Below are 20,193 nucleotides of genomic sequence, written 5' to 3' on the forward strand. Positions count from 1 at the left end.
TTTTCCGCGCTCGGGGGACGATCTTCCCGCATCGAAGAATTTTATTCCTCGTCGAATCGTTCCCGATCGAATGAATAATTCATCGTTAAGAAATTTCGAAGATGCTCCATTGCGCCTGATCTTGGCGTCACGCGACCGCCGGACGGGTATATCGGACTTATGCCCCGAAGCAGACACGCGTGTTCTGGCTGTTGCGAATTTGCAGGGAAATTCCACGCGTGTTCTTTTACTGGCTCGCGCTAATCTCGATATATCTTCTTTACGGGCGTTCGCCTTTGATTTATTTTTACAGCGAAATCTTTTTTCGTCGCGTGTATACAACGCGTAATGGCATTCTTGGGAGTGTAGCGATGCGAACATCTGGTATCGATACGCGCAATTAGACTTTTGATTCCTGTGACTTTTGCCCTGACACGCCGTATACGCCGGATAATGTGACACAGGCTGGTCGGGTATATGGCTAACCGCGTATCGTAGACAAATATCTCGCTCCTTTCTGGTCGCATCTGTGTAAGCTGTGCCACCAATCGCGCATGTGGTGCTCGATGACTCACAGTCCCGTGCACTTTTCTTACCCTCCACTAATATTCCCTACGCCCTTTTTCCACGCTGTGACTCGGCAGAGCGGACGTTAACGTTCCTTCCGTGGGAGAGGCCGTGACGCGTATTTCTAGAAGAACTTGCGTCTTCGTTCGATCTAGCTGCCGGGACTTGCGGTAGTTAGCCGCGCGTAGTTTCGTTTTCGTATTCGCTCTCGTGGCTGTAGACTGTATTAACGGCGCTCCTTTCAACCGTTTTCGGCCTGGAAAATCTCTCTTGGAGTTTCATAAAAATTTGTTTGGCGCGAGAAGAAAGAGCTACTTTCCTCGCGCGATGTCTGTAAAGTATGCCACTTTACAGTCTAACGTGTTGCGGATGCATCGGGATTTTCTTCGCAACTTTTTCTCGCAGCACTCGAGGCGTGTTTCCAGTTAATTCGAGCGAAGTGCTTCGAAGGTTCGTAAATAGTTGTGGAAACATAGCGAATGCGAGCAACAGAGACGACGAAGGAGGGGAGGAAATGAGAAAAAAGGAAAGAGAGAGAGAGAGAGAGCGTAGAGACGACGAGGGTGGTGTCTCGATTTGACTTTCCATACGTTTAAGAAAGTTTCGGACTAATTTTGCCTCTCTCTCTCTTCGATACCGTGTTTTTATTTACATGGAATTTTATATAAATAGCGAAAAAGAGAAAATATGCCGGGCGCAATCGGGAAATCGTCTGTGCGACTTCTCGACAGCGATAAAAACTATTTTCTAATTTAATTTTTCCGCCTTCGTTTCTTTTCACCGAAATTTTCAACGTTTCTTTGTCTCGTTGCCAATTTAAGGTATAGTTGTTCGTAATGGTTTGTCACGTTTCTCGTTACGGTACGTTTGCGTTCCTCAAATGTTTGCCAAACATGTTTCCATGTTCGTAGTCAACTTTATCCCGCGGTGATATTAAAAAATGTTTGCATTCTCTCCCTCTTTGTTGGCTGTTTGCTAGCAAATAGCTGCATATAGAGAGAAAAAGAGACGGAGAAAAGTCGATGAGACATTTGCATTTATTCCAGCGTTTCGCGTCATAGATTTTTGCCTTCAAATTTTTCATTCCGTATCGTGAAATCAGGTCTTGGCGATACATTTGAGCTGCGTCTATACGCAGCATCTAACGTGTACGTCGATTTTCGACCCTGTCAATTTGTCATTGACGATGATCCACCACTACCTCCACCCTGTGTCTGCGTCCGCTCCCCTCTGCTGCCTACTTGATCGGTCCAATCGAAGTTTGATACTCGGTCCGTGCTTTTATTACCTGCAGATAGACCGATATAAATCTTCCTGCATCCGCGAATTCGCGATACACGTTCCCATATATAGGTTACACGCGTAATTCGACGGCAAACGACGTTCCGTTCGCACGCATTTATCGATACGTTCGTCGAGGGCATCGATTCGCGATGAACGTTTTTCGATGGTCGAGCCGTTAACGGCAGATTTTTCTATTAAAACGGAGCGCGGTTTGTTCGTCCGATTTTACCTAATTCATTTTCTTTCGCACGGTTAAGCTTATCGAATTCGCGTTTCAAGATAACGGTAGCGGACAAAGTTGCGAAGCCTGTTCCAATATTTGTCAATTATTAACGACGCGCGTAGAAAATATTTTACTGTTTCATCTACGCGCCAAGTTTCATAAAAATTGATGCGTAACGCTTTTACACGACCCTCTTACAAGTTTCTGGTCGACAACGTGGCTCGTTCGGGGCTCTATTTTTATCCTTGAACTGATTCAAGACGAAAACTTTCTTTCTTTTTTTTTTTCGTGTCGGCTGTTACCGACATAGAACATGAAAAAATGTCTGCTGTTGGCAGGAAGTTTCGATTCACGGGCGGAGATCCGGAGAAACCTTCGCTGTTTATTAGGAGCTGTGATCTCCCTTAAAAATAAAAGATAGCTTCGCGGATGTTCCTTCAACTTTTCCGAAGACGGTCCTTCCTAGCTTTCGCGTCAAATACGATCAGGGTAAAAGCAAATTTTTCTTAAATCTTTTCCTTTGCGCAAATACGACTGGCAAGTTTCCCTTAGCTCGTAAACGAGTGAAATACCGAGATGGTGGATCTATTAAAAGACTTAGACTTTCCAAAGAATACCAATAAAAGCGTGCTTCTACCGCAAAGAAAAAAGTTTCTTTCCGTTTACCGATCATAGATTATATGCATTTTAGAGGAATTCGCGTGAATCGTAAAGCTTTTAACTCGTGCAAGCTGCGAACGATATAGCTACGCTTGTTTACAAGTGCAAATCACGGCTTCCCTTCTTTGCCGATAGGAAGGTGTATTTTTATCACGAGGTTACCGGAAGTGAAGAGTTTGAGTGTTTCGTTCGCGTGGTAACCGACGTACAGGGCCCGCCCGACAGACTTTTTCCAAGGACCCTTCTTCGTTCTTTTATAGACCAAGGTGACGCGACGACTGGCAGACTAATCGCCTCGCGATGTCTGCTAACTTTCATATCCATCTTGACATGTATCCAACGTTCACGCCCGTTAATTTTCATTTTCCTATTCACGTGGCAAGATTTATTCTGCGTTAATTCACCCTGCATCGCATAGTTGCGATCTTTCAACGGTCGTAAAGTCGAAAAAGCTTCTTCGGGAAGCAACCATTTCCTCGGTTCCGATGTATCTTTTAACGATCCGTACGAGCATTTCGATCCAGCTACGTTTAAGTAACATTCGGCAAATTAATAAATGCGATACACACGGACGAATACTCATTTGATCCGATCTGGAATTTTCTAAAAAAAAAAAAAAAAAAAATCCTTCGTTATTCGGATAAAGTGTAAAATATACGATACGACCTGCAGGATCGTTGTATCGTTTGAAATCAAAGAACTAACGATAGCCGCGATTGTATCGGAGGGAATTTTTCCGAGCAAGAAAACGAGCATGATTTTTAACTTGGCCGTTGGATCGACCATCCATCGTCCGGATTGTAGACTGTACCGAGTTTTGTTTTTATATGAGTTACCTTTTGTTCTCGCGTATCTGTTACCAGGGGCCATTGTAATCGTCGTAAACGGATTTGCACGCGCAAATCATCATTCCAGTGTATCGAGGTAAAATTCAATTCCTCCTCCACACCCTCTGTCTCTCCCACTCCCTTCGTCCTAACCCCGTATGGCGAAACGGCGTCGCGGAGGAAACATTCTTTCTCTTGGCGAATGGAAAGTCGATCGCGTGAAAGGGGAATGCGAAGACGAGGGTGTGCGATAGGGGTGAACATCGTGAGAGAGGGAGAGAGACGGAGAGAAATCGAGTAGAAATCCAGGAGCACCGTTGGAACTCGGAAACGATGTAACGAAGTTTGGACTCGGCGTAACGGAAGTCAACCGATACTTGGTTCACGGAGATGTATGTGTGCGCATCCAACACCGTGGATAGCCGTATCTTGTACCGTGCCACGCGGTGGTTACGATTTTTTCCCCGAACACGTAGAGTGAAAAGTGCGGTTACGAATTCCGCATGCCATCGTGCAATGCCGTCGCGAGCCGTTCTGTCACCCTCGGCAAATTGAAATTTCCGACAGTCTCTCCCTTCTCCATTTGCCCTCTGTTCCCCCCGCTCTTCCATTCCGTTTCTCTTGCTCTTTTCCAATTCCTTTCACTTCTGCCGTCGTTCCGAAGACATTTGGAAGTCACTGGGACAAATCGATATTCAGAGTTCAAAGTTCGTCGAATCTCGATTTTGACGTCCGCTCTCAAAATCCTCGGTTACCAGGTGTCCGTAGATATAATTTTATATAATACCGTCGTAACGTTATAACGACATCTGATATTTAGAGATCTCGCGGATCTCTATTTATCGCCACTTTATCGCGGTTGGGAGAATTTTTTCCCCGCCGCGTAATTACCTCGCCGAATCGGTGAACGCGGGACGATTTTCTTGAATATTTCAAATAGTGGAAATAGGTCGTGACGATTTTCATGAAATTTTTATAAATCACTGGAATCTGCTTCTGGTCGGGGTTTAGGGCAGCTCGTAATTCCGCCGGATTCCCGAGCAATAGGACAAAAAGAAGAAGCATCAGTGAGGGATTCGAAGATGCGCGAGAATCGAATTACTGCCATCGGAAATGATTTATATTCCGCGAATTCGAGGAGTTTCCTTAACCCATTTCTCGGAATTTTAAGGCGCGCTCTTTTTCCCTTCTCGAAGAGAACGTTGTGGGGCCCAGCCTGTTTTTCTTCCCCTTTCTTTTCTACTTCTTTTTCTTCTTCTTCTTCTTCTTCTTCTTCTTCGTTTTCGTCTTCGTTCTCCATCCTTCGTCTCGTCGATTGCGACTCTGCAACTTCTCTCTTCTAGTCTTTCGTCGATCTTTTCTCCTGTGTCTATCTCTCCATCTCTCTTGAAACTCTTAGAGAAGTTCCTCGTGCGTTACACGTTTCCGCGAGCGGAAATTGTCCTGTCTCACAAATCATGCTCGTCCTTTCCACCCTTCTTCTCCCTCTGTTCTCTCCTCCTTTTCTTTCTTTCGCCGTACGTCGCGCTTGTACGTCACGACACGCGCAAACATAAAAGTTGGCGCGAACTTTGTACAAGCATAACTCGTGCACGAATTCGAGTCATTCATACGCTATCACTTGCAAAAGCTTTTCCTTTCTTCGTCGTAGCAGAACTGTTTTATGGATTTCGCGCGGTCTGCCTCATTACCGTGTTTCACATCTTCTCGAAGAGTTTCGTTGCACGCTCCACAAGATAAGTTAGATACTTCGCTCGAACTCGCTAATCAAGCTATAAATTGCTTTCTCTCTCGCTATAGAACACGCCGATAAAAATCTCTCGAACATCGTGCAACGACTCGACCGATCTTCTTCCTCGATTCATCCCTGTAAAACGTATTTTATTTTTATCTCTATATCGAAGTTCATATTTTATGCAACGACAACGCTTTATAGTTCATCTTGTAGCGAGTTGGAGCGGAAAAAAGATGTTACTTTTTTCCATGATCTATCTTCATTTTTGGCTTTTACGCTGTTAATAAAGAATTTAGGCATTACGAGGATGAGGGACCAACAAAAAAGGCGAATTAATTATTCGACGGTTAAAATAAGGACAGTAGCGAGTAGAGTCGAGGGAAGAATATACGGGCAGCGCACAGCTTGATTATTACCTCGTTTATTTTTCTTTATCCGGGAAGGGTAGCGCGAATCGAGCGAATTTAAGCAGGACAGGATCCAATTTAGCGGAACTAGCCTCGTTGACGTGTTTACGGGACGACGTCGATAAAACGAACCTGATCAATTCGAGTTCCCCGAATCTGTAATACCCGTGCTAATTAGCGAGCGCGCTAATCTCAGAAGAGCAACTATTCCGAGGGCGATCTCTGCAATCGCGTATACTATACATATAGTACATGGCGCATAACTCTCGTCGAGCTCACGTTTTAGGTGCGCTTTTGCCGCTTTGTGATTTCAGCTTCTGACGTAGTATCATAATGGAGATTTATCGAATCGACGCAACAGAAAAGTTGATACGCGGCCGATCGCGAAACGCTTTTCCAGTCACGACAGAAACAGATTGAAATACAGCAACGAAGAAGGAGAAGATCCTTTCGTGCCGGCTTGTAATAGATTAAAAAACTTTTTTCACAAAGTTCTCTGCTTCCACCTAATCAGCATGCACGAATGTGTCGGCAAGCGCTCGACGCGAAGATACACTAATTAAGTCGTTCTGAATTAATCGCCTGGTAACGAGGCAGTTCCGTTCTAGGTCAAAGTTGTTTGAGTTTTTAAATCGAAGTTGCGCCCAGTTCACGCCGACTACCAGTTTTCACTTCTCCTCGAAAGTCTCGAAAAGACTTTGCGTCGCGAGTCTCGCGATCGAGAGGCGCATCTAGTTTATCCTCTGTTAAAAAATTACAAACGAAAATATCGCTAGAGGTAAATGGAACGACCGCTGCGAGTACGATATTACAGAAGTTTACGACAGTTGGCTTCTTAACTTTCGTTGTCGAGCAAAGACAGGCAGCGCATTTCCCATGGTTCGTTATAGTCTTCAATTTCTTGTCTCGCCGCGGTATCGATTCCACGGTGTGATATCAATTCCAGTCTGGTGGTGGAGCACTTTGAATCGAAACCTTTTAATCGAAGGTCGAATCCTTGAAGCAGAGTGACGAGGGACAGGCCTGAAAAAGAGCCGCGAGAGGAATACCTAACTCGGATCCCCCGAGGATAACGTCGATAAAAACGCCTCCGCGTCGCGGAGATTCATCAAGTATTTTGCCGAAGAGCGACAGGTGACATGGGAGATTACTTTTGCGTTTGTGCGGTCAAACACGACCACGTTTCTGTAACGAGCGTATATATCGCACGGACAGCATCTATCCTATAGGTCACCGATACGTCTTAGCTTAAAGGATTTCAGTTTTATACGCAATTTCTGTTACTCTCGGCCACCGGTTTTAAACAACATCGTGCAAAGTTTACGTAATTTATGTTCTTTAACGCGCTCGTATATTTTCTGTCGTTTAAATAGATTTCGTTAAATTTAAAACGTTTATAATTCGTTTCACAAGCGAATTAATACGAACCCCGTAAGTTCTCGTAACATCGTCGGATATTTTTGAATAATGATCGATAATTGAAATATTATTACATCGAAGAGTGATTTCGATATTCGCACGAGGAAAAGTCCCGACTTTAATACTGATTTAATACCGGTAAACTTTTATATCGGTGTTCCGATCGAAACAATACATTTTTTGTCTTCTCGACCTACTTTTCGCGGTGAATTCGCGATTCCTGCGACGTATGGGAACTAAATTCGAACGAGCCTAACCCGCGAGCAAATTTTTGTTTTCCGTGCTCATTTTGTTCTTTTTTTAAGCAAGCATTCAGAAACGGTAGCAGTTCCGTGCGATACGCGAACTCAGCTTAAATGGCCTAACCAGTTTCACCCAGAAAATGTTTTCCATGTAACGGCCTGACGGAAGTTGGACTTCGACGGACTTAATTGGGTTTTGTTCCACGCCCTTCGATCGCTCGACTGGCTGCTGCCGCGACTTTTGCCCTCTGCCTCTCTCTCTCTCTCTCTCTTTCTCTCTCTTCGCTCTTTCTCTCTCACCCTTCGTGACGAGTGCCAGAGCAACGTATCCGCGTTTTCCACGCGTTTTCCATCGGGATTTTCCCCGTTGTACGGCTATCGATCCCTTTTCGTCCTCTTCTTCTCTCGGTAGCCTTTCTTTTTCTGGGAACACGGACAGACTGCTGCTACTCTTTCTTCCGCTCTCCTCTCGTCGCTGGTCGCTCCGCCAAAAATCGAATCGTTGGCAAGCACTCCCGCGGGACGGTTTTATGGGTTTTTATTTTTTTAACCTACATTCCCTATGCCACCGGTGAAACGCGCTTAACCCCTGCTTGTCCGATAGTAAATGGAAATGCGCGCGATGAGGGAACTTACTTCGCTGAAAAATCGGTCCTAGCGAAGCTCCGTTGTTTCTTATCGTTAGTAGCAACGATCGCGTCGTAATCGGAATGTATCGTACGTCCGTTTTTTTAACAGAGTGGACGTATCATCGTGGGGAAGTCGAGGCTTGCGAAAATTTCTATTCGATAAAGAATTTCTGCAGCGAAAATAATATTTTGTCCGTAGTTGACGTATCTCTTTCTACAGAGATTGTATATCTTCAGCTGGTCGAATATCGATCCATTTCCTCCCTTGTGTTTCAGCATCCGCGCGACGAGCATTGCTACCGACGTTTTCCACCTAGAAAACGTGAACTGTGTAACATTAAGCAAAAGATAGTGGACTTGGACAGAGTCGATCCCGAGGGACGATTTTGCTAGTGTCTTTCGCACCCTTCGACTCTTCCGTTCCTCCGCACGAGATCTTTACACTCACCCTTTCGTACCTCTTCGGGAAACGGGTCCTCCTTCTGTTGCCTTTGATCGTGTCTATACACAGCGTGTATGGCTTTTAAGTAAGAATCGGAAAGGATGAAAGCTCCTTCGACTTGGCATGTAAAGTGGGCTTTGTGTTTTCCAGTTGGCGGACAAACAATTCAACGACACGTTGTCGAACTTGTCTGCGAGATTGTTCTTTCGGCGACGAATCGAAAGTGATTGCTCGATATCGATGGATATTTTACAGCTGGTTTGCGGAGCGACAATTTGTCGCGTTATCGAACGAATAACTATCGTGGCAGTTTCGTTGCGCTATCGATAATCGTATTTTCATTGAGACACACAGCGATAAATCGCATTAATTGCGAAACGTTCGAGCTAAAAGCAACGAGATACAAACAATGTTCCTAGTTTTAGACGTAGAGCCAGATTATCTGTTTTCGAAAAATATGCTCGGAGACTATAACGAGAAGTCGTTACGGTTATTCTGCTGTCAGCAAAAGCTTCGCCCTCCTTTTTGTTTTTATTAATATTTCATTGGTCATTGTCCATTATTCTCTCGCATCGCTGACCGTTCCAACCGAATAACGTTTAAAGGCGCGCACGTAGCGAGCCACCGTACGTACTATACATACGTGTAGAGGGATGGTCTCGCCAAACGCATCAAACTCTGGCCACGATGCACTCCCTGCTATACATACGACCAATCACGAACGTAGGAATTAGGGGTTCGATGTACGCCCTGCTACTTTTAATTCAGCAAATTAATGAACACCGTCAACGTCGTCGACGTTGCAACGACTGCCGCATACAGATAACTACGTATACGGAAAATTTGCCGAACGTCCATCGGTGTTGGGGTAACGTCGTTATCGAGCCGCTGGTATGCTCGCCACGAAAAACTCGACGCGAATTTTCCTGAGTATTGTTGTCACGGTATCGCCGAATCTCTTTTCCGTAGTTTTATTTAAACGCGCAACAATCGTTCGATCAAGTTCGGTTTATTGGTTCGTTGATAATTTCCCGTGAATATCCCTGTATCTAAGAATTATACGAAATTAATCCCGTTTGTGTTATTTATTTGACAGAGAAACAAAGCTATTCAAATACCCTTTATACAGAAGCGAATTATAGTTTTCGGGTTAAATAATTTTAATTTGCCGGAATATCTACGTACGTAGATAATACGAAATAAAGAGACGAGAAGAAAGACAGAAAGAATGAAAGGAAGGAAGGAAGAGTGGGAGGGAGGGGGGGGGGGAAAGAAATAAAGGAAGAAAGGAAGTGGAAAGGGAGGATGAAAGGGAAAAGGGGAGGGGGGAAGGGCAAGAAGAAAGGCACCGGTGGAAATGATTCGCACTCCGCACATAGTAGGAGCTTCGATGAGAACCTTTATTAAATAAACACGACGTTTTGATGTTTCCCGACGCGACGGGTGGCCATCTTTTCACGAATATCCGCGAAACTCGGTGTACGCGGACCACGTAACGAGGTGATCGTTAGCCACGCGTTTATTACGCCCTCTCAGCACCCTCGAGCAAATAAAGCGTGATAAAATTCGTGCTGGCGCAAACGTTCCTGCTGAAATTCAGGTCAAGAAATAATACCGAGGAATCTGGCGAGAAAGAACGTGTAACGGTGTAATAATTTAAATGGCCGTTTCCGCGTATATCGTATATTAGAGTAAATTTACTCGAGTTCCGAGCATCCGAGCCTTGAAATAATTATAACAGGTTCAGCAACCAACGATAACGTTATCGCGAAGAAAGGAAAACAATCTATGTGCCGGAGGGACGGATAGACGAACCTTTGGAATACATTAGCATTAAACGCTCATTCTCCGCTTAATCGATGCATGTCGCGCTTATCGGTCGTCGGAGGCGTTTTTTGGACACAGCATCGTCGAATCTCCGAACAAATAACGAGCCCCAGTTTTTCTTTTTCTCATTACAGATTGGCGGCGCTGTAGTAGCGTCGACGAGATACCAACAAGGACGACTACGGCGGCGGCGGCGGCGGCGGCGGCAGTGACGACGACGACGACGACGACGACGTCGACGACAACGACGACGACGACGACGAGGACGTCGACAAGAACGACGGCGTGATCGTGTCGCGGGGGTGGTGGGGTTGAAAATCGGCGCTTGCCCGGTGTCTCCTGTATGCCTCTATCTCCCCTCGATTTCCTTCCCCTTTTTCCATCCACTGCCCCCTATTCTCTCTGGCGGCTCTTACTCCTACCCACCACGTGCGTAAGAGGTACGTGTGCGTGCTGTAGCGGCGCGTAGCCACGCACATGCGATCCGGAGTAGAGGAGAGAACGAGCGCAGCACTATCGACGCGGCTGCGCGTACAACCGGCCGATTCTACCCGAGAGGGGCTTCGTGTGTAGTGGGGGGCGCGTGTCACCTGTCGTGGCGTTGCGCGGTGTCAGTGTGACGCCGACCGTCGTGAGTATCGGATCGTTTCGCGGTGCGTTTCGACATCACTGATCGCACGGTGTATCGGGATAGACGCATACGATCGCGTATTATATCTACGTTGCGTTCGTGCGCCGATTCGTCGTTGCCTGCGTCTCTTTCGCTTACACGCGTACACGCACGCGTCTCTTCTCTCTCTTTCCCCTCTCTCTCTCTCTCTCTCTCCCTCCCCTCTCTCTCTCTCACTCTATCTTTCTCACTCTGTGTCTCTTTCTTTTTCTCTGTCGCTCGTCCGCTTTTCTCCCCTCACATAATCTCTCCTCGTCCCTTTTCGATCGCCGGCCGATTTTCGGATACGTCGTCGAGGTGCGTGCAGGCACGCCGCGTTCGATCTCGTGAATGTGCGCGATCAGGAAGACGGCCGTCCGCAAGGAAACATGCGTGAACAGAGCTGGAGGACAACGACTGCGACAACGACGAGGAGCACGCTGCACGTGACTGCGGCACCCTCGCACGTTTTGCTGCAGTGAGTGGAGAGAAAGGGAGGAAAAAGAGAGTGATAGAAACACGTCCTTTCTCCTTCCGTTGTTACGTCGGAGCCTGTGCTTAACGGGGAGTAAAGAGTGCCGGTGGTTGGTGCGGTATTCGTGAGTTACCGAGGTTCTTTCTCCTTTGCGTGATCCACGGAGGAGACTACGAATCCTGGCACGTTTTCGGCGTCGTTCGAAACATCCGAGAGAAGATGAGGCGTACCATCTTGGAAACGAGGATGCACCCCGTGTTATCCTGCTGGTGCGTTGTCGCCACCGTCACCCTCGTCTTCGCTGCATGGCAGGAAAACATCAGGCCGAAGATGTACGTCCAACTCGGTGAGTGTCGTTACGTTACTCCTTATTACGTATCATATTCTCCGTGTTGCGTTTCCGGTGGTGTTTTTTGTTCGCCGGCCAACGCCGACGGCTCGAAAGACGATGGCGTCGCGATGTGTTGACACAACATGTGCCGTCCAAATCGAGTCGCTCGAACCAAGGTTAAATACGTCACAACGAACCGTATCGATCACGCACGTTGTGACACGGCGAAACACCGAAATAATTGTTCTTTTCGAATCGATAGAGATTACTTTCTGGCGTGCTACGCGACTGTCATCGACAACGCGCGCTCAAAGCATAGAGGAAAATCGTTTAATTAGACCTCTCGTACACCGTTCGATTCTATATTTAGAAATCTTTACTCTCGTCTTATCGATCGAACCGAGTTATATCCTTGGCTAACGAAAACGATATTCGTCCGGTCGCGCTCGAACGCGAATTAAAATACTCGCGGAAGCTGCTTGCTCTTGGTTATTTTACGGTCGAGAAGGTAATTTTATATTCTCGTTTGCTCGGGTAGTGCGCGTCGAGTAGCCGAACAACGATGCGGAACGGAAGTTGCACCGGGTGCAGGGTCATGGACCTTCCCCCACTCGGTATTGTACCACCCCGTAGCGAGGGGAGTTGTGTGTGCAACCCGGTGACTGTAAACCCTAATCAGTGACATAACCGTACCCTCTAGGTGGATACTTGGAAAGAATATAAAGGTATCGACCAACGGTGTCCCGTTTAAATGATTAAAGTGCGCGATATAACCGAGCTTCTTGGAAGAACACGGCGACTACGATTCGCGACCGCTATCGGCATCGTTCGCGTTCGTTAACGATCTACGGCGGTGATGTTCAACCGATTAATTTTATTCGTTCGTCTGCCTTCCTTCGAACGGCTCGACCAAGCGAGAGAAGGAAAACTCGAGCCACAGTTTGAGGGATTAAAGCGTCGTAACGATGGTGTAACGAGCGTGCGATGGTGATCGATCGATCGGTATCTTTGATTCGAAGGAACGAACGACGGAAAGATTTTCGCTGTGTCGACGGCGAGCAACTCGTTGTCAAGGGCGAAACATCGAGACTAGAGGAACGAGAAGAAAGAGTACCGAGCGTCCCACATCCGAGGTACTCGACCTTAACGGCACACCGCGCGTGTTTCGTAATCGCGGTACGCGACCGACATGCAGCATCCATCGTTCTTTCGACGATATTTCGGCGAGAGAAGGAACGAAATAAATTGGTCGCGAAGCGAGCACACCGTTGCATCGCGTGCTTTTACGCACGCCGGTTCACATTCTCCTGACACGCAGCACGTGTACGTGCATATCTTCGCGACACGGTGCTCCAAAGATAGTCGGCCGATAGATGCGATTTCGCTGTGTGCACTCTCTTTCTTCCTCTTGGATCTTTCGTCCGTGCAAACGCGCTACACGCGTTCTTTTTTCCCCTCTTCTCTGCATTTTGCACCGATGAACTGCTGGCATTGACTGATCTCGTAACGCGCGCCTCGCGGCATTGCGTTTATCGAGCATTATCGAACGGATGAATTTGATTCTCTGCACATTCGTTGGGCGAGTATCGTTAAAAGGTGAAAAATGACTGGCCTATGATCGTCGAAGAAACGGATAATAGGAACGTTGGGCGTGGAAAGACGAAGCGAATAACTTTTGAAAAAGTAGCTCTGTCGATTGCCTAGCAGAGTAAATTTTCGAAGCATCGTGTCGATTAGCGACGTGCTTCGACGCAGATGATCGATGGCTCTCGTTTCTGAATGAAAGTGTATTTTTCGAGATGGAAGATGCAACGTCGGTAGGCCGTAACGCAAGCTCGTTAGGCCGTTATGAATTTAGTTCGTGTATTATTTTCCAATAGCAGGGAGAATCGAAGCGCACTGCGACGAAACGTGCGGCGGGAATTGAAATTACACGAAGCACGTGTTATTAATACGCCACTGGCATTGCGGCAACAGCACTGTTTTGCTCACTGAGTCAGAATTTCTGCTAATTCTACAACAGGGAAAACCACGCCGCAGAACCGAAATTGTAATCACCGGGAAATGCATATTGCCGTTATGGGGGTATCCGAAGGGACCCGGTTCCGCTGATGCAGCATTTTCCACGGCTGTTTATTGCGTTTCCATGGATCGCTAATGCTCATTTTTTCTCGGTCGGCTTTCAGAAGATAAGGAGCAACATCGTGTCATCCAATTATCTACCGACTACGTTCTATTTATGCCGTTGTTGGAGTTCCTTGGCCGTTTTGGCGCTTGTCTCGGCTCGCGGTTCTAACGCCAATTTCTCTTGTCATTTTCAATGCGATGCGTGCGCGCGAGCTTGTATCTTTCGGATCGTTGACCTCGGAACGCAAAACCCGACGACAAACGACGATATTTCAATGGTCGCGAGGGAACGAATCGCGTCGCGAATAGTCCGTACCGCGAATGCCGTTGACGATCATCCGCGCCCCGCTTGAAAAACAAACGTCATAAATCAAGTGTCGGATACTGGAACGCATGCGGCGCCGTCGGAGACACGACGTTTAAAAATCCGAATCGCGCGTCGCGACGCCACGTCTGCCGGTACACGCTTGCACGCGTTCCTCTTCGGTAAGAATAACGCGACCATGAAATATCGGCCTGTCGTTCGGCGAAGGCGCGAGCCGCTTCAACAGGGATGCTCGCAAAAGTCAAAATCCGTGTGTGGTATTGGCGCGTAACAATCCGTCGCGGCGATATGTTATTCCACGCGAATACGTTATTAAAAGACACCGCGAATCTCGATGCGGTTGATAGCAACGCTGGTTACGAGTTCATTACTGCATCCCAGTCGCGAATACGAGCGTCGAATCGGAATACGAGCTATACCGGGCAGTTAATCCATATTACGGTAACTTTATCTGGCAGCGAGGAATACCGCAACGGACCAATCATAGCACTGCCCCCAACCGATGAGGATACATTATGATTAGTTTCAGTATACCGTGTTCGCGACCTGGCACGTATAACCCGACCTCGGTTCTAACCACCGGGTAAAATTACTGGGAATCGTGTCAATTGGCTACGCGTTCGAGAACCGTCGAACGTAATTCCACTTCCGTAGGTTCGAAATGTCAGTAGGTAGGTGGTGATCGACACGCCGCGCAAAGAAACGAAAGGGAACTTTCGTCTTTCGATTTCGCAAAGTCGGTGAGAGAGAGAGAGAGAGAGAGAGAGAGAGAAAGGGATAGAGACACACACACACACACACACGATGGACGTTTGATCGCGATACAGCGATGATTCTCGGTGCAGATAGACAGAGGTGAGTTAACGCGAGCGAATGAAGGCGAATCCGGTGAGCGCGTATTAATGTCAAACAATTGGCGAGGTATACGAGCTAGCGAGCCTGGAAATGATCGATTCGATACGAAACGGGGGTCGGTCCTTTTTAAGATTTCTCTTTGAGGATCGGTCGCGTGTACATACCGCCCCCGCATTTTTTGTGAACGTCGAGTGTGTACTCGACGATAGAATAAGTAGCATACTGGCATTGCCGAGGGGTTCATAAATCTTTTGTCGAGAAGATCCCCCCTTGCCATGCTCGATCCGGGAAAGCAAAAGGTCAAAAGCAGCGGCTGCCGGGAGCGGTTTCTTCGTTGGAGTGCAAGTAAAAGTGTCCTCTTATCGCGGGTGTTGACTCGACCTGGCTCGGGGATGAGGAACCATCGTAAATACGATTGCCTTCGCGAAACTTGGATGGAGTTCCTCTCGCGTCGTTTGCGACGATTCGCCGCGTAATGCGTCCCTTTCCACCGATGGATAGACGATTAGTTGGCGATTTTATTATCGACTCGAAACTTGGCCAATTCTTTAATATCGGGATGCTGCTGGTGCACACCGCTCGAGAAAGTTATTCGAATTCGTTGTATTGACTCCTCTCATAACGTTCGCCATCGACCACGGGCTTTAAAGCGATCGCGGACTTTGGTGCGTTAATATCATTTCCTTCTTCTCTTCGTTCTTCTCTTCTATCCTATCATCCCCCTCTTTCTCTCTCTCTCTCTCTCTCTCTCTCTTTGCTCGACGCTTTCAAACGTGTCTTTTTCATTTTATTATCGCAGACGGAATTGGCTTTATCGCGTCGTTGAGACTATCAATTAGATGAAATTAGATTATCACAGTTGACGACTCGTGCCTAATTGTTCGCGTGTCCTTAACCTACAAATTAAAATACCGCGTCTGGAATGGCGAGAGAGTCGATAACGAGACGCGTTGGAAAACGAGAGAGGAAGGAAGAGGCCAACGAGACTTCGTTACCTTTCTTTTTCTTCGCAGCTTTGAGTCATCGAAGCTCGATAAACCCGCGGAATAACGCGATGTTGTGTATTTTTCCTCTCGAAGGTACCTTCCGTGTCGTTGGATCGAATGATAAAATTAAACGTCATTGTAGGTCGTCCGATGATCTCTCCGATAAAGTTAACTGACCTGCCGCTGCTGCTCGGGTTTTCGACGCACTCTTCTTCCTTTCTCCACTTTTCATTCGACGATCGAGCTTCCATCGTTGGCTTCCCATTCTGCTCTTTGTTCCTCGATGTTGGTCGTTCGTGCGTCGCGTGGCGAGCCGATCTTTTCCTCCTCGATTCGGTTGCTACAGAAATTGGTTTATCGGCGGACAAAGTATGAATAATTCAAACCGGACGATTCACAGTCCAATCAATTTGGGTCCGAAAGCAGCGTGGCAACCCATAGTCTAGGGGAGGAGCTTACTCGAACAGGGTGAAACGAAAAGGACCATTAGTAGTACAGTCTAGTTTAATGCGAAACTCGAATTGTCCGACGTGTGTCACGCTCGCCAATCAAACCTAACCACGTTCCAAATAAATCGAACGACATACCACGAGATAAAAAGAACGTCGTCGATTCGAGACAACTTTCCCGGATGTACTTACGTCTATGTGCGCGAATTTCAAGGAATTTTTAACATCGCTGTATATCTACCCATGTACTACTTGCTCGCAAATATTGTTCACCCTTTACTCGATATATCGGTGTAAACGCGGATTTTACGTAGCACGTATTCCCTTCTTATGCGCAATACTGTTGGCATGAAAGGCGTAGTTTACGGTGTAAACAACCCTTCTCTATCGACTGTTTATGAAGTTGATTCTTGCAGGGGGGGGGGGGGAAGTTGTTTCTGCGGAAAATATCCGTGGTACAGAAATTCAATGGAGAGAATTGCATCATCGACGCAGCGTATCCTTGCCAGTTGTACAGCAGCGAGCATGCGAGATCTCGAAGAAAGAATCGATTTTTAAAACGTTGGATCGACACCGCTTGGATTCCGCTATTCGAACGAGACGCGTTCGATATTACAGACCGTTATAAATTTCTTCTCGTTGGAAGGATAATTTACGGGGCATTAACTCGGCGGTCGTTCATGCCGCGAATTAGTCCGATTTATTTCACCGGCAGTTCCTTGAATATTTAGTTATACACCTCTGACTAATTGCCGAATTCGCTTTTGAATCGCGCGCGGCAAGGTAAATAGCGATTTCCCAAATAGACAGACTTCGGTATCTAAAACGGCGTGTAATTAATTCAGCGCGACGACGAATTAACGCCGCGATACCAACGAGGGGATGGAGACTGGAAAGGTTAAAGCGAGAGGTAACCGCTAAACAGCGGGAGAAAGGAGACAGATAGGATACCAAGATAAAAAAGGCGAGGCGAGGACATACGTACGTGACATCTCGTCGTTCGGAGAACAAGTTTCATAAACTCAATTACATCGGTTTTTCTCCATTGTTGATTTTCGCTCGAGATTTTTCCGTGACATAATTGCTGAACGTACGTTGGTCGTCTCCGTTCTTTTCCGCGTGTATACCGGTGCAGCTCGTGCACGGTGCACCAGATACAGGCTGGCTGATACGCTCCTTTAGTTTCGCGGGTTTGTTCGGGTCGTCCTTAATCGAATTTCGAATTGAATTCTTGGTTGGATGCTCGCTGGTTTTACAGCGGGATTATACGATTCTTTAAATCGCGGTCGATGAAACGACGGTGACGGGTAAACCGATGCTCGGTTGCGTCGAGTTTATCCGATAGTTTGGAAGTTGGCGTCAACGTCCCGTCTCCGTTTCGTTCGAACCGCGGACACGCGTATTCGTAGAACACACGGAACTTGCATATACGCAGCAACGAGGCAGACACGTCAGTTGATTTTCAGATGCCGTCGCTATCAGCAGCTTCCGGCAACATCGTGAAAGCACCGTACTCGGTATTAGTAGTCTTAGTACGTTGTAACTTACGCCAATCCGTTGCAATTTGCGGTTTAATCGAGCGTATCTGCTGGATCAATACGAGTGGCTCTCGTCCTCCTTCCACCCCCGCCTCGTTTCTCTTTCTATTGCGTTTCTAAACTTGGAGCTTCTGTCTACTCGGTTCCAGCCCTCCGTCTCCTCACTCTACAACGCCTTCTCTCCCCGTTTCTCCTTTTGAGTCGACGGCCCCCTTTTAGTTTCTTCGCAAGTATATCGTTAAGTTCTTTAAAAGCTTTTCATCGGCGACTCGAGAAAGTTTACGCGAAATTACGATTATTATCGTTTCGACCGAGCGCCTCTAATTTCTTGATAAATTTTGTTCGCGCGATAAGATATTTTAGTCGGAAGAATCCGAGCGGGATACATTTTTTCGAAATCTAATCGGTATCGGCGTCGTTGAAACGCGATAAACGCCAACGAATTTTTGCGAATTTTCTTCCGACTTTTTCCTTCAAAGTCACGGGAAAGCGTAAAAGTCGTTTCACCGAGGAAATGTTCCCTCGCACAGATTACACAAGATCCCAGAACGACTTTAAAGTTGGTTCTGACGATCTGCCCCTCGACGTGTGCTTTCGTGCGTTAATTAGGGAACAGAAGCGCTTTTACGGAAGATACCGAGAGCCAAACTTACAAGCCCCAACGAGCTTTTGGAGAAAACTTTTCCGAGTCGTGTGGTATAGTTCCTATCGCGATGTCCGATCTCGTCGTTGACCACGCGCTTGACACGTTACTGGTCTATTCTCCATATTTATCGGATAATCATTTTTCTATTACGATTCCCTATCAACTATTAATGAAACTCTTCCATTAACCCAGGAAGCTCGAGCGCGATCCATGGTAGTAGTCTTTCTCGGCCAATTTCATGGAAATTTCATAGGAAACCGCAACCGCGTATTAGGTTAATTAACTTCGACAGGATCCAAAATCGTTTTTGGATTACGACCCTGTTTGTCGTAAATCTGAGAGACTTTCCAGAACGATACCGTTCCGTGTTATTTACGACGATAATTACCGCAATCGTTGTAACACGATAAAGATAAGTACGATATCCTGGTATTTTATGTCGTGACTGTTTCACCGACCGTACAAACTTGGCAGATTTTCTCTCAAATATCGCTTTAAAAATATTGGGTTATCTCGTTAATAGGGTACGAAAATATTACCAAGCCTTCGCCAGCGGTCATTGCCGTAGCCGGTGACTCGTGTCCAGCGAGATCGATCGGTCTCTCGAGTATCCCGCAGGATGCGTCACCGTGCCGCGTATCTTGTCTGATCGTACGGCTGTGTACACGATCCGTCGGTTGAAACATTAGTTCGATATACACGTACGTTCCTCGTGTTATTAATTTTCTCCTCCGTTATCTCGAAAGTGCTTGATGAAATCACGAACGGTACCTCCGATGGTTTCTTGTTAACCAGTGTCCTTTCCGATCCACTTTGCTTTCTATCTATTAACTTCTGAAACGTTCGACTCTTGTTTCGCGTGGCTGAAATCGGTCTCGTGTTTTTTGCGCTGCTTCCGGTAACACGGTGTTTCTTCCATCGTCGTATCACGTATCTCCACAACGCGTGAAACTACAGTTTCACTATAGGTTTTTCGCGATTCGTTGTGCGAATTTATATGGTCGGGGGCAACACGACGACAGAGGGGTAGCGCGATTTAGCGAGAGAAAGAGAGAGAGAGAGAGAGAGAGAGAGAGAGGAACGTTTTCAGAGAGAATTACGGGATATTCGATAACGAGCGGGGCAAGCCGGTGCATTTAAAAATCGGCCCCATTCATATCCACCTTTGTAGCTCGTTGACCGTTCGCCTCTTTCCAAGTCAGGATTTCTCGCCTCGAGTCAGGAATCAGAAACCTTTCAATCGGTCGTCGGTACGACTGGCATCCTGAAAGATCGATCGTTCTTTCTCTATCTCTTTCTTCGTCTCCCTCCTGTTCTGCAGGACGATGCGTCAGTCGTGAGATAGCGGAAGGCTAAGGGTGGGAATAGTAGGGACAAATGGAGGGTGTCCGGAGGGTACTTGGAGTCGGGCATCGTTGGCTCTCCGAAACGCCCCGACACCCTCCTCTTCTCCCATCGTCCTTTCGTGTCTGCATTTCTCCCTCGATTCTGTCGCCTCGCTCTCTCTTTCTCTATCGCCGCATCCTCCTAATATCGTGGCTTAAGATGTCCGATACACGTACGATCGACCG

General features: G+C 46.9%; 1 protein-coding gene across 1 annotated transcript in view; it reads left to right on the forward strand.

Annotated features, from left to right (window-relative positions):
• Positions 1–20,193, forward strand: part of Sema1a (semaphorin 1a) — a 147,678-nt gene that overhangs the window by 15,709 nt on the left and 111,776 nt on the right. Inside the window, exon 2 of the mRNA XM_033327614.2 lies at positions 10,376–11,711. Coding sequence (XP_033183505.1) covers positions 11,585–11,711 — 127 coding nt within the window. The 5' untranslated portion in view covers positions 10,376–11,584. The remainder of the gene's footprint in view (positions 1–10,375; positions 11,712–20,193) is intronic.

Source organism: Bombus vancouverensis, chromosome 7 (assembly GCF_051014615.1).
Source record: "Bombus vancouverensis nearcticus chromosome 7, iyBomVanc1_principal, whole genome shotgun sequence".
Classification (NCBI taxonomy): Eukaryota; Metazoa; Arthropoda; class Insecta; order Hymenoptera; family Apidae; genus Bombus; species Bombus vancouverensis.